The sequence below is a fragment of the Capsicum annuum genome, chromosome 2 (genome assembly GCF_002878395.1).
Source record: "Capsicum annuum cultivar UCD-10X-F1 chromosome 2, UCD10Xv1.1, whole genome shotgun sequence".
In the NCBI taxonomy this organism is placed as follows: domain Eukaryota; kingdom Viridiplantae; phylum Streptophyta; class Magnoliopsida; order Solanales; family Solanaceae; genus Capsicum; species Capsicum annuum.
Window position 1 is genome coordinate 144,718,604 of NC_061112.1, and position 14,618 is coordinate 144,733,221.

Sequence of the window (14,618 nt, forward strand, 5' to 3'; positions counted from 1 at the left end):
GGAAGATCTGGAGGACGCGAATCAGGATAGAAGGTTAGGGATAGTTTGGGTCGTTGGGGTAGGGCAATACTGGGTGGGTGTACTTTTCTTGTTATGCCACATTGTTGCATGCCTTATTACGTATTTGTTTACTATTCTTTGTTTATTATCCTTTGTGGGTGGATTAGTTATGTCTTTTCATCTTTTCCCATGCTTTATTTTGGATTTAATTAGTATCTCGTGTCGTGAGCTGGGGGTCTATCGGAAATAGCCTCTCTACCTCATCGGAAGTAGTGTTATGGACTGCGTACATCTTACCCTCCCCAGACCCCATTATGTGGGAATACACTGGGTTTGTTGTTGTTGTTGTTGTTGATCATATGTAATGAAACCTTATCATGAAACTGAAAGGAGAAAATCTTTTAACAGCCGAAAATGATGTTGACCGTTGCAAGCTAAAACAACAAAGTGAAGGCTGAATAAGTTGTTGATGGAGAAGGAATCTTAACACTGTTATCCAAGAGATTTGTTATTAAAAAATCTGTTATCCAAGAGATTACTTTTGAGGTTCTCTATTCATCCAGAAGATTTAAGATTCTATGTTCCCTTCAAATCTCTGTGCTGGTATTGTGGTAGTCACAATTCACAAACATTTTGGTTTAGAAAATTTTTCAACAGCTTCTCCAAAAACCAAAAGCAAAGCCAAGAGGTTTAGAAAATAGATTTTGCTTTTCCGAAAGTCGCAATTTCAGGTTTTCACAATAACACAAATCTTCTCCAAAGACGTTTTCAAATAACTACTCCAGATTTAAATTTCCCGAAATTGTCCAATAGAGTTTTAAGAAACTAAACCTAAACCAAATCCAAACACTGGTTGTGTTCTCTTGGCACTATCAACTATGTATTTTATATGCAAAAGGTCATGATTTTAGCCTTATGCATCAATATATGGATGGAATCCTTGTTATATTTGCTCAGGTTTCCTTTACTTGATCAAAAAACTATATACATATATTTTCTCTGACTGCATGTAGCATGAGGATGGATATTAAAAGTGACTAAAATTCTGATATGCTGCTTTATCTTTACTTTTTGATGAGGATTCTCATCTTTTTTGCATAGTGAGGAATTCAATACTGGATTTGGGTCTCACACTCCTCTTGTTCTCGGTCAAGCCAAAGTTGTTCGCTACTATCCTAATTTTCAGAGGTAATAGCTTTACCTTTGATTATGTACAAATGTATTAGCTTACAGTTTTATCTTTTGTGTAACATGACTACTGCAAATGATGCCGATGCCAAGATTGGCCTTTTGAGCTCGTTACAGCATTTGTAATTGATGCTACCCTTGCAATTCCTTTACAACACCTTGCTGCTGGCCATCACTAAAATTCCTTTTAACAGTCAAAAAGATAACCTTTCTGATTTGTATTAGCTTCTTCTCAAGGTTCTTATTGTCTGTCAATGTTCAGAACCTTGACTGTTGCCAAGGCTGTTATCAAGGAAAAGAAATCAGTGTACAACAAGGAAGACAAGATAATTGATCTTTATGAACAGCAGAAATTGCAAGAAGTGAGTTTGTTTGCTTATGATCTTAGTTCAATCTTATGCACCGTTGTCCCCCTTTTCACATTGTATAGTTTTTGGTGATGTCTTATTTCTGTTGTTTCATCTTGTTTTATGTTTTATTACGACTTTATTTACCGTCTTTTTGTCGTGAGCGGGGGTTCTATCGGAAACAACCTCTCTACTTCTTCGGAGGTAGCGGTATGGACTGCGTACATTTTACCCTCCCCAGACCCCACTATGTGGGAATACACTGGGTTTGTTGTTGTTGTTGTGTAGTTTTTGGTGGTTGATAATTGTTTTTTTGTTTCTTGTCAAAATACTGAATTTATAGCATTTCCCATGACAATATAACCATTAAATTGAGAAATCTTTATTAGCTGATTTTATACTGGTCACTTTTCTTCCTTATGTATCTGATGGCTCTCTGAAATCAAACTAGAAGTCCACTTGCTAGGGTTACTATTATGTCGGCATGCCCTTTCTCTTATTGTGGTATTCAACACCTGAGCTGTATTTTGCAGATAATGGCTGCAGAATCCTGCTCTGATCTTTACAGAGTTGTTGGTCAAGACTTTTGGTTGGCCACCTGGTGTAATAGTACAGCACTTGAGGGGTACTTTTTCATTTTAGTCCTCTTTATACAGCATAACAGGATGTTACTCTCAGATATTTTCTCTCACCAGGGTCTTGTTTCTAATTTTCCCTCCTTTCTTATTGCCTGATCAGGAAGCGTCTTGAAGGAACAAGGATCACTGTTGTGAAAATGTAGCACACCATCTAACCTTATTGGAATTGAACCTTTTGTGTGGGGAAAGGAGGGAGTGACTTGATTAAAGTATTGCCTATATTAGCTCTGATTTCCTTATTCTTGTAAACTTTTCTTGTTCCTTCCAGGGGTGAGATCGGTTACGACTGCGCTATTAGAACACCTTGTACACCTGCTAGATGGGATGACTTTGATGTGGAGATGACATCTGCCTGGGAGGTATCCCCCTAGATTTATTATCTAGAAAGCCATTTTCTACTGCCAAGACATTGTTTTTGGATATTTAAAAGCAATATAACGTCAATCTAAATTAGTAGACACTAAAATCCTTTTAGGGGTCGTTTGGTAGGGTGTAATAGGTAGAATAATGCTAGTACTAAATTTTAGTACAATGTTTGGTAGCACACCTATGTACAACTAATATCAGTATTGCTTATACACCCTATTCAATACTATTTTTATACATAGTAAACCATGGCATTAACAATATCAGTACTGTTCAGGCTCTTTGCGATGCTTACTGTGGTGAGAATTATGGGTCAACAGATTTTGATGTGCTTGAAACTGTGAGAGATGCAGTCTTAAGAATGACATATTACTGGTAAGACTTATCTTCTATCTGGTTGATCTCAAGGGAAGTATATGGTTCTTTTAAATTTGGCTGACAATTTTTGCAGGTATAATTTCATGCCGCTTTCTAGAGGAACTGCTGTTGTCGGGTTCATAGTTTTGCTTGGATTACTCCTCGCTGCTAATATGGAGTACACAGGAAGCATTCCAAAAGGTCTGCAGGTGGATTGGGAAGCCATCCTGGAGTTTGACCCGAGTTCCTTTGTAGATTCTGTAAAGAGATGGTTGTACCCATCTCTAAAAGTTGGCACATCCTGGAAAAACTACCCAGATGTCACATCAACATTCGAGACGACTGGATCAGTTGTTGCTGCATTGAGCACCTATTCAGACTAAGGGAGATACGTCATTTATCAGTAAGTTGCTCTAGATTCGAAGAAAACAAAATTTTCTACTCTATTCTGCTGGTTGTTTATGTTTGCTGTTTGTAGTTCAGCAAACTTTTGGAGAGCGTCCTTTTGTGTAATGGTTTCCGTCCTTGTATTTCACCTCTCCACTTTTAATAGGAGTATTCAATGATACTAAGACCATTCACTTGATTAAGGGTGCACAATAGTCTCAAATGATGTTCTCCTTGGTCTTTTAAGCCACCAGCATCATAGACTTGAATGTTGGTGGCTACAGAGACTAGTACCCCTCATTTGGGGGTGGTGGGTGCTACACACGAGGATTGTTCAGTCAACTGGATATTTTTGGTCTCTGTCAGCTTTGGCGTCATTGGAATTGAAACCAAAGGAAATTACTGAAATTTTTAGTGGTGAAAGTATGGAATACAGTCCTAGCAACTTAAATCACGAGGACATGTACAATTTGGCTTTTTGTATTTCCTGTTCACAACCATAAAGCTTCTCTGAACTTGTTAGGATATTTCGGCAGTTCTAAATTTTGAATGCTTTTTTATTGGTGAGACCAATGTGAAATGTTTGTATGAAATGTGAGGGTGCAGTGGATTGCTTCCATTTAACGTCTTAACTTTCCCATTTATTTGCTGCAAATAGGTTTCATCTGAGATAATTTATCTGGAGGAATTTTGCTGGTGCATTGCCGGACTTGATCATGCAGCAGATGAATTGAGGGGAGCTGTTTTACATTATTGCCATTTTCCAACTGTAGCATTACTTGTGAAATGTTGTATTTTAGTTGTATTGTGTATGATCGGCCTTGTTATTGTGTCCTTTCTTGATAGATTTCAGCATGATTATTTAAAAAGAAATAAATACTTTAGACGATTTCTAGTCTCTTTTTCTCTCTGCATTTTGTGTTTCTGTGTGCAGTTAGACGAGCCCGTTTCTTCTATAGTTTGCAGGGTTGTAACGAATGAACAATGGAGGTTAAAATCCACACACTTTTTAGCCCACAACAATAACCACTGGAAGTTAAGTGGTTTTGAACTTCCTATCCTGCTTGCCAATAGGCAAACTTCCTCCACCGCCTCCTTCCTTGCACTTCATCTTCCTTTCGGTTTTTCATTCCGAGGCTAGTAGTCATATTAGACGTTTGTAAAGTTAGAAGCAATAACTACCAGTGGAATAAACATAATATTTTTTTAAAAAAAAACTAAATAAATAAACACGCACAAATGCACTCCAGTTTTCAGCATTTGGAACCAACAAAATCTACCTTGGTAGCGGGTTAGGTATGATACGATACCTCAGCAGATCTTTTCTATAAATCTTGTCTATTTTGTATCCATTTATAGTGAATTTGTTGAGTTGTCTTGTCGAGGACGACCATATCAAACCAAAAAGTGTACCGTCTGAAAGGGACTGATAAGATGAACAAATTCATATCTTTCCTTCACTCTTTAGTAAGAAATACCCAAATATGATTAACTTCCAAAGTTTATTTTGTTTCCACATAGAAAAGGGGAAACAATGATTAGTATCTTGTCCAAAAAAACTCAAGCTTATGTCGTTTAACAATTGACAAGAAAGGCAAACAGGATGATCCAGTGGACACTAGACGATCTAGCTGGGGAATATTTTTAATTCCACATTTGGACATAAGCTGCTCCAGAATCTAACTGTTTGGGACAGTATTTCCTTCTTAAATGGCTCTAGCATCCTTTGTGAACAAAAGATAGCAAGATCTTATTCCGACATGATTAAAGATCCTTATATGAACTTAAAAGTTTCTAAATCTTTAACCATGCTATCACATTTTTCTTGTACTTTTACATTTTTCCGTCGTTTGATACTCTTCAGTATTGGTTCAATAACGCCTTTGCTTCTCCGGCTTGTTCTCCATATCGATACCTTTTTCCAGAGCCGCTGCTCCTTGTCTTTCCCCTTGGTTGGCATGCCTGTTTGAGGACACTCCCAAATACGTTTATTAGAAGTCCTAATCTTGAGAATATTGAGTGAACTAAAACTTCATAGTCAACATGTGCCAGAGCACGCACACCAAAAAAGAATTGATAGCGCTCACATTGCTAGTGTAATTTAACATGTTGTAACAGGGTGTTTGCCTTATTTTCAAGTTACTCATCGCTCTTATTATACGTTGTTAGCTACAAAGGAAAAAGAAAAACGAAAATAATTCAGTACTTACTTTTCAGTAGCGCCTCTTCTATTGTCCCTTTCGTTTTTCCACCTGCAAAGCCATGCTGGACCCTGGATGTACGAGTTCCATCATCATCAATGTCATCTGCCTTGGACTTTGCAGCACCCGCAAAAGTCCACGTGGCTGTCATCTGCTTGTTCAACAGGCGCATTGCATAGTATGGGATTTTCCTTCTGCTGCTTCTGTTTCCATACAACTTGCTTCGTTCATTGATGAACATCAAACAATCCATTAAACTTAGTCTGGCCAATCCTTTCATGTCATAAGCCTGCGATCTTCGCCACAGGCTCTTTACATGAGGCCTTATTTCACCTGATAAGCATAACGCTCGAGTTGTATCACTAATAGCTAAATCTGCTTCTCCTAAAACTAAATTACATTGAGCTCTATTGCTATAAAGAACAATCCTTTCTTTTCTTAATTTTAGTGGACACAAATCTAAAGCCTTTGTGTACTCTTTAACAGCTGCTTCAATCTCAGTTGACCAAAATTTCTTGTTTCCCTCACTTTTTAAAATGGAACCCAAAAGCTCCATTTCCTTCACTTCTCGTTCGGACATGATTTTATCCCTCTTCCGTTTTTCCACCTTTAAGTCCCAAATCTCTTCGATTGCTTTTTGTGATCCTTCTTCGTAGAACCTCGGAAAACCATATTTGATTTTAGCATAATCTTGCAAGAGTACTTGTGTTATCATGTCACCCACTTTTCGTCTTCCTTTGATAGTTCTAAGCTCTACTAAATCAGCAAGAAAAGGAGCAGCAATATTTGTCACTGTGTTCCTTGTTTTTGGATCCTTGAGAAGTGACAAAAGACTTTCAATTGCCACGTATTGCCTTTCGTCTGATGACCTCGATAAGTTGCAGATATTGACTACAACTTCTTTGAATTGAGCTATGTTTTTTCGGCCATCTTCACTGTCACAGAGACTTCTGATTAGGCCAATGCCGGAGAAAGAAGTTTGGTTCTGTAATCCACCCCATATATCACACAAATTCTTGAGAAATTCTTCTTTGCATATCAAGTTTATGCTTCGTTTCTTTCTAACGAAGCAATTGAGAAGGTAGAGAGACCAACATTGCATTTGGCAAGCCCAAGACTCTGCTTTTTTATTCCCCATTTCCAATTCTCCGAGTCCTTTTGTCATCAAATAGCAATGATATTCGACTCTGTCTTCACTTTTCTTGCCCACAAACTCACTACAGATTGTATAAATGCATTTGGAAGCTATGTCCATGGTCAGTTTTATAATCTCCAGTTCATGGACCTTAATGTCTTCAAATGTCCTTCTATGTCGCGCAATGTGGCCAAGTGCTCTAACCGCCACTCTTTGCTCGACCCAAGTTATCTTACCTCTTAATAACTCTATTAGTGGCGAAATCACGCCTGATTTAACAGCCAAAACAGAGAATCTAGCTTTGTTCATGGTGTAGGAGCCAATAACGTGAGCTGCATAATAAGGAACATACACGTTTTTGCCTCTTGAAAGCCATTTTTGGTCACGGGTGCACCTGCTGAGAAGTTTAGCCATGCAATTAAAGACACCGAGGGACGGGAATTCAGGATCATCAGGTTGAGCCAGAGCAATATTCCAAAGGCATCTTAAGGTGGGAACAAGTTCCATATCTTCTATGAGATGCAAATCTTTGAAGCGTTGAGCTATTAATATTTTTCGTAGTGATGGATCTTTATCTTCCATGGTACTGCACAACAAGCAACTACGACCAGTACTGGTGCATTTCATGTTGATGAAATGCACGGCAGAGTTTCTGTTGGCTGTTTTCTTGGAGCTCTCTAAGTAGTCAGAGAATGTTCTTGATGGAATTTCTATGGCAGGTTGTAGAGGTACTATTAGTTTTAGGGGACTGGCCTGGGGTGGCAGGTAGGGGTTCATTTTCAGAAGTTAACTCTTAGTCAGCAAAGTGTTTTGTCGTTATTCATATTGGTCCATCTTACTAAATATCAAGTTGTAAACCCCATCCCCCACCCCACAACCCCCACACCCAGAGAAAGAAAAAGGAAGTACTTTGACAAACGTGTGGGCTAAATCATGAGTCCAGTTGGTCCAACTCTGACCAGAAGTTCGAGTTGTAGATAGACAAAAATAGGGGATGAAGGAATAAAATGGAACGATTGTACCATTGGATAAAAGTACCTATAAGAGAGATCCCCACTAAAAGTACCTATAGGCACGACCATGGAAGCAACGAAAAATGTATTGAGTATGAATGACCAACTTTTTCTTTTTTGTTAATGAACTCTCCCATCACGGTCAATATAGTTGATTGGGAAGGAGAACTGGAGAAGGCTGGGATTGAAACCTCACGTTTGGTTTTTCTTCAAACTCCGATGCGCTCTTACCTCACCGTTACAAATGGAATCACAATTCATTGAGTTCGAAAAGTTCAATTAAATTTTAGCACAAACTAGCCCCATAGTTTGGAACACATTTTACTTAGAAGATCCATGTACTATTCATGACTCGAAACCAGACTTGCAAACTCTTTATTTCATTTCCGTTCTTCAATTCCTTCTTCTGGAGTACTAGTGAGACATCTTAGATTCGGAATCATTAATTTGACGGTATGCTCTGTCAATTATTCTTCTTTTTTTCACTGGGCAATAGGTCAGCAAAGCATGAGTGGTAGAATTTATGATAGCAGGGTTATGATATTAAGCATATAAAGCCCTAGCAGAGGCTCCAAGGCATTACCTTTTTTTTTTATAACCACAAAATGTAGCAGCCTCGTGGTGTCCAGATTTAACTTGAAAAGCAAAGAAAGCAGTAGTTTAGTTTATTTAATGAAACACAAGTACAAATGGGGTTGGTCTCAAGAAAATGCGGCTAACCTATGAAATGAGTTGAATTAAAGTATCTTTTTGAGTTGAACTCAGTTCAACTGAAGGGGCATTGCTTTTGATGCCAAAAATAATCATAACAAATCTGGGTGGGATATAATAATACTAACATGCTTAGTTCAGGTTTCAACATGTGTCTTTACGTCTGTATTAATTAAGCATTGCCTCCCTTCTAATTTATTAATACTTATCTTAATTACTACTCGTTGGATAGTTGAATACACTGGGTTTGTTGTTGGATAGTTGAATAGCAGTAATACTCTTTTCTTATAATTTTCTCAAGTACTGTTTAAATATTTTAAATCAATAATAATCTGTCAATCACTATTAATTGAATAGGATTCACATCAAACATTAGTTAGTTTGACCCTCGTACATGTTTCTTCCTTACTAGGTAATGTATTTTTTAGAAAAGATCTTTCTGTTCTAATTTTTAAGACATTATTTTTACATTGCTAACTTTACTTTTCTTTGCTTCTTTAAGTCCTTTTATATGTCTAGTAGGGTGGAATAAGTTGGAAAGAAATTCCAGTCATACTAATAACAAGTAACAGGTGAACAGTTAGAAACCAAAAAAAGAGGAAATGGATTGGAAGTCCAACTTCTACTATCCCACAAATGATTTAGAACTTTGAAACTCTCTCTTGTATTATTGGTCTTTATCATTGGGCCCAAGCCCAAAGATTCTATTGGCCTGAACAACGTCAAGATGAGGGACAAGTTTAGATATACATATCTTATAAGTCTAGTCTGGAATAGAAAGAGACGAACTAGACTTGTATAACAGGTAATGAGTGTGTGAAGCAATATTGTTAATGACTTGAAGAGCAAAATTTAGTTAAAGAGAGAGAGAGAGAGAGAGGCTATAGGACGTGAAAAGAGAAAGTATGCGTACAATCGAACTCACGAATATTATACTCTAATACCAAGTTAAATTTGAGCATTCAAGCCGAAATTTTAAACATACTAGGTACCAGATTGCAGGCGCAAGCAAAGGAAATTATAGACAAAATTAGAATAAGGCTCTCGAGTGAGACATAAGGTATATATGTGGTTATTGTTAGGAGAACCTTTCAACAAAAGCAAACTGGAGGGACTAATTGCAACCCACCCATATCAACTATTTAACGCGTGTACACGTGATCTTTAGCTCCGATCTTCTTCATCCCTTGCATCATGGTGGAGGCGAGCTCGTTTCTCCCGTTCCCTGCTTTCTCTTTTTTCTGCATGATAAAATTCAGATTCATATCTTTTTTGTTTTCTTTCATCTCTCCTATCACCATATTCCTTTGAAGTCATTATCATCACGCCTCATAGATTTTCTCTGAGTAGCTTCCCCCGAGTTTTGTACCTCATCATACCTCCTAGATCTTCTCTCCACGACATCTTCTTTGTAATTACTTCTCTTTTCCTTCTGCTCCGACCTGTGCTGCTTGACATCTCCCTGATCATTATTCCTTTCCATATCACTGATTTTTGCTTTAGAATTTATTGGATATTTATCAGAGACTTTGACCTCTTCCCGGTAATCAGGACGTGGAAGCCGACTCCATTGGCCAGATCTCCTATCCTTCCTAGAATCGTCAACCTTATCATGTGACCATCTCGAGCTTCGATCTTCCTCGGCACCCCAGCCTGTGTTTGCAGCTCTCTAAAGACAAAAAATCAAAAGGAATTAAGTACCCTAAAAAAATAAGATATGAACAGATCCTAAAGTTTAGAAAAGTGAAAACTCCAAATGAAGAAAGAGGGTCAAGAAATAACAAAACACAGAGAACAAGAACAATGTACCCTGTTCAGCAAACATATTAGTAAGGCAACAAGAGAAGAATTTGTCGACGATTTTGAAAAAAGTGACGCTGCTTCTCTGCTTCATTGAGAAGTGACAAATTGCTTAACTTTTTGTATCTTCACCTGCGGAAACTTCAAAAATTAAGAATAATTTCCCTGTTCAGCAAACATATTTCCAATGGTCAATGATACTGAAAATCTTGGATTGTCATACCTTAATGTCGTTTTAGGACAGTTGGGTTACAAGGAAAAATAGATGCTTTGAGGATAGAGCTTTATCCTTATCTTATGCAGATTTCTAATATATGCAGAATAATACTTCCGTGTGACATAAAGCTCGTTGATGATCCTTAAAACATAGTGAATTCATCGACTCTGCATCCTTAAGGGAAGGGATTCCACAGTCATGTTTATCTCTAAGTACCAATTTCTTGGCATGTCTTCAATAAAATTTACATTACTAAACCACCACAAAAGACTGGGAAAATTGCACTATACAAGCCAACTAGCAGTAACTAAGGCCTAAGATCATGACCATAAAAGCAATAACTCAATTTCCGAATGAGCTAATGAAACGAACTCCTAACTATGGAACGAAAGACGGTCTTGTTTTCATAAGGGCGGTTCCTAGGACAGCTTGTACCTCGACTATTCCATTGGGTACCTGCTACCTCTAACAAGCAATTGTACCAGACTAATGAGTAACTCTACCTAGCAAAATTTAGGCAAATAGAAAGAAATCACTGTAAACACCTAATTTTTGACCAAACTGAATGTTTTACGTCATTTAGTATCTTATTTTACAAGATTGCTTTTAAAGTTTGGAAAACTACAAAAAATAAAGTCATATTAAAATAAGTTTTTTATTTATTTATTTTTATTTACTTATTTATTTAAAAAATAAAAAAATAAAAAAATAAAAAATAAAGTCAAATCCTAAATCTACCCAAAACCACCCACAATCCCCCACTCCTAATCAACCTCCCCCACTATTCCCCCCACACACTACCACAACTACATACTACTACATAAAGCACACAAACATACTACACTAAAAAGGACATATCATATATACACACACACGGAAAACAAGAAAAAAAACACTACACTACTACTACACTATCCTACATAACTACAACTACATACAGACTACACAAATACACACACACGGAAACAAGAAAAAAAACACTACACTATCCTACATAACTACAACTACATACAGACTACAAAAACACACATACACGGCTGAAACAAGAAAAAGAAAAAACCACTACATATTATATATACTACAAACGCGCACACACACGAAAAAAAAGAGTATTCTTATGGGTTCGTGAGCTGGAGTTCGAGTTTCGGTTCCTGTTTTAGTCTCCGGTAATGGCATTCTACTCCTGCTTTTAATCAATTTGTTACACAAGTATGTCTATTGTCGAGGCTTGACTTTGTTGTATCAAGAATGTTTTATTGTTAATTCAATTTCGAAAATATATTGAGTTGGCTGTATTCGATGTTCATTCCTCGACCTTTCTATTTCATTGTGATAATATCTCCGTTTCGTTCATCTTTGTGTGAATATGTTAATTAATATGTATTTTTTTTTACATTTAAAATTCATGTTGGTAGATACTTTTCATATTTAACTTGTTGCAATCAAAATGGTGAGAAAAGCTAATGACAAAAGATTTGTGTAAATTGGTTAAAAATTTTTATCTTTAGTTATTTATTATTAATTAGTTAATTTATGAGATTATTAATTGAAATTTACTGTATTAAGTCTTCGACGGCAAAGAAGCAACTCTCAAATCTTCTCTTGTAACATAATAACCGTGTTAAATGAAGACGTTTACGTTTTAACTAGTGATTCAATATTTTCTTTTCTTTCTTTTCTTAGTTTACACTTGGATCAGATCCATGGTAGGTTTAACATTTTTCTATATTTCATCGAATATGTTAGTTAACGAAGAGTCAATTCATTTTTGTTTCTTTTTCGTTCTGGCCCCTCATTTACTGTAATAGATTCAAGCAATGGGTTGATTAGTTTATTTTCTTCTTATTCATTTTTTTTTTGTTTCATTTTTCTTGAGTTTCATGTTGTTATAATTTAGTTGATGAAAATTGAGAATATGTATTAAGGGTTTGTCGTGAAATAAAATGGAAAGGAAAAGCAATACAGATGAGAAAAGATAAAACATATATAACAGTATTATAATACAATTAGATTATGAGAAACAAGCATAACTGATTTTGTTATTGGTTAAACGAATATTCTTTCATGTTAATACTAAATACTAGTATATGCGCTTCGGTTTCTGTAGATTTTCTTTTAATATGTTACTGTAATCACGAGATATAAAAAATTAATTAATTAATGTGAAAATGAGCGAGATGAGGTGCAGATCTATTCTAAATCCTATCGCATAAAAGAAAAGAAAAGAGGGAAAATCATTTGTAAGAGAGTGAATTCATAAAACAACGAGTTAGGTTCTTAGCCCCCCCTAAATCAAAGTTTAATACAAATGAAGGTTAACGATGAAGTCGGAAAGCCCTGCTACCGACCATTCGTTATAATAAAATCTAACTTATCACTTTAGAATCGATCTAATCGAGTCGGGTAGGTTCCGAACATATTAGGTGCTTATTTAGACTCTGAAAAATGGAGCGATCCATAAATGTCTCAAAGACGGGAGTGATATACCAAAATTCGTGGTAAGGTCGGAAAGTACTACTATCGGCAAGCCACACATCAATACAGTTTCAAATAATTTAAAATAAATTCAAAGGAGGATGTAAGTAACTTTTAGGCTAACAAATATTATAAATCCTAAAAAAAAAAAATTTAATTTAAGCCGGACGTAAGTCATTAAAGCGACCGTGCTAGAACCACGGGACTCGAGGGGTGCCTAACACCTTCCCCTCGGTCAACAGAATTCCTTATCCGGATTTCTAGTTCGCAGATCGAAAAATAAAAATTAAAGAGTCATTTCCTTTTTGAATAGGGATTCAATAAGGTGACTTGGAACACCCAAACTCAATTCCAAGTGGCGAATCTGTAAATAAAATAATCCCTTTTCAAAACGTCACTTCAATTGGAAAGACCCATTTTCTCCAAAACCAACTCCCTAGCGGGGGTCGGACGCGGTGAAAAGGAGGGGTGTGACAATCACCTAACCTATTTTTGCCTCTACTTGAAGTTAAATTCCGTCTCCAGTAGTTTTCGTTCCACTTCATTGATTGCTAACACTTCTCACACCCTTGAGTGCAGAAGCACAGATAACTCTCAATTCAAAATTCAACCTTGCTCAAGATATTAGTCAAAAGTAGGACTATTGGAGTTTCAGTACATTTCATACTGAAGTTCTATAGATGGGAATGTTACCCACCTAAATGCCATGGTATGTAGAATTACACAAACTGAAGAGATATTCCATCATTCTTCCAGAGTCCCAGTACACATGCCAAAGACAAAACAATTGACAGAGGAATGTGTTACCCATCCTCAACATTCCGCTTTTTATGCTTAAAGAGGACATTGCAACTAATACTTCCTGGTAAAGCATATGGCTGGACTGTAATTGAACTCAATTTACACAAACTAATATAGACAGACTGGCCACAGGCAACATGCTTTATACAAATAAAGCAGTAAACACTTTCCAAAATACAATCACAACACAAAATAAGATAATTAAAAACATTTACATACATAGAAGATGATATACAAGAACAAAGGGAAAGGCAAGAACAGACCTTTTCATCATGAGAGAATTTGCATGCAGCACCGCGATTTCATTCACCCCTCTGGAAAGAGCGGCAGACCCCTCGCTCCTCCCTCTTTCTCCTCTCCGTGTCTTCATCCTCTTCTTCTTGTTGTTTCTTTTTATAGTTGGAAACATGATCAACTCTGATTTCCCTACCCGAAAGTTGTGCACTGTTTAAGTTATCCACAGCGAGAATTGTACTCCTTTGATCCTCATAAGCAACAAAAGCGAATCCTTTAGACTTTCCTGTACCTTTATCTCTAACAAGATTGAGATCAACAACCTCCCCATACTGAGCAAAAACAGCAAGGACGTCACCTTCAGTGAGGTCAAAAGGTATGCCGCCAACGAATTCATACGCTGAATCTTTATATGTGGCGTGCCAGGATGCGTCATCGGAGATTCCCAAAGATGCTTCTTTTGCATTAATATTCTGAATACGCTTCGCTAGTGTCAACGGATTCATCGCTCGCAGGTATCAATAGGTTTAAATCCTAGGTTTCAAATTTATTTAATAAAGAAAAAACTAAGCTCCGTCAACTAACTTTAATGGTCGGAGAAGACGGTTACCTTGTTATCGACGGCGTAATTTCGTAATTGGTTAATCCACGCACTTATAGACCAGCTATGTCTGTATGTATAATCATTATCTCGATTTATAATCTTCTACTCCCTCCGTCCCATTTTATATATCTGATAAAATTTACA

At 36.8% G+C, this 14,618-nt stretch overlaps 2 protein-coding genes and 1 pseudogene across 2 annotated transcripts in view; 1 reads left to right on the top strand and 2 right to left on the bottom strand.

Annotated features, from left to right (window-relative positions):
* LOC107860219 (suppressor of RPS4-RLD 1) overlaps positions 1-4,172 on the top strand; it is a 28,258-nt gene extending 24,086 nt beyond the window's left edge. Inside the window, exons 17-24 of the mRNA XM_016705494.2 lie at positions 1,102-1,188; positions 1,451-1,550; positions 2,069-2,160; positions 2,274-2,312; positions 2,442-2,532; positions 2,817-2,914; positions 2,991-3,299; positions 3,942-4,172. Coding sequence (XP_016560980.2) covers positions 1,102-1,188; positions 1,451-1,550; positions 2,069-2,160; positions 2,274-2,312; positions 2,442-2,532; positions 2,817-2,914; positions 2,991-3,279 — 796 coding nt within the window. The 3' untranslated portion in view covers positions 3,280-3,299; positions 3,942-4,172. The remainder of the gene's footprint in view (positions 1-1,101; positions 1,189-1,450; positions 1,551-2,068; positions 2,161-2,273; positions 2,313-2,441; positions 2,533-2,816; positions 2,915-2,990; positions 3,300-3,941) is intronic.
* Positions 4,173-4,678: 506 nt separating this feature from the next.
* LOC107860220 lies at positions 4,679-7,638 on the bottom strand. The gene is made up of 2 exons (XM_016705495.2): positions 5,494-7,638; positions 4,679-5,245 (listed from the first exon to the last, which is right to left on the bottom strand). The coding sequence occupies exons 1-2, from the start codon at positions 7,394-7,396 to the stop codon at positions 5,058-5,060; spliced, it is 2,091 nt and encodes a 696-aa protein (XP_016560981.1). The 5' UTR covers positions 7,397-7,638; the 3' UTR covers positions 4,679-5,057.
* A 1,699-nt stretch (positions 7,639-9,337) lies between these two features.
* Positions 9,338-14,618, bottom strand: LOC107860221 (annotated as a pseudogene).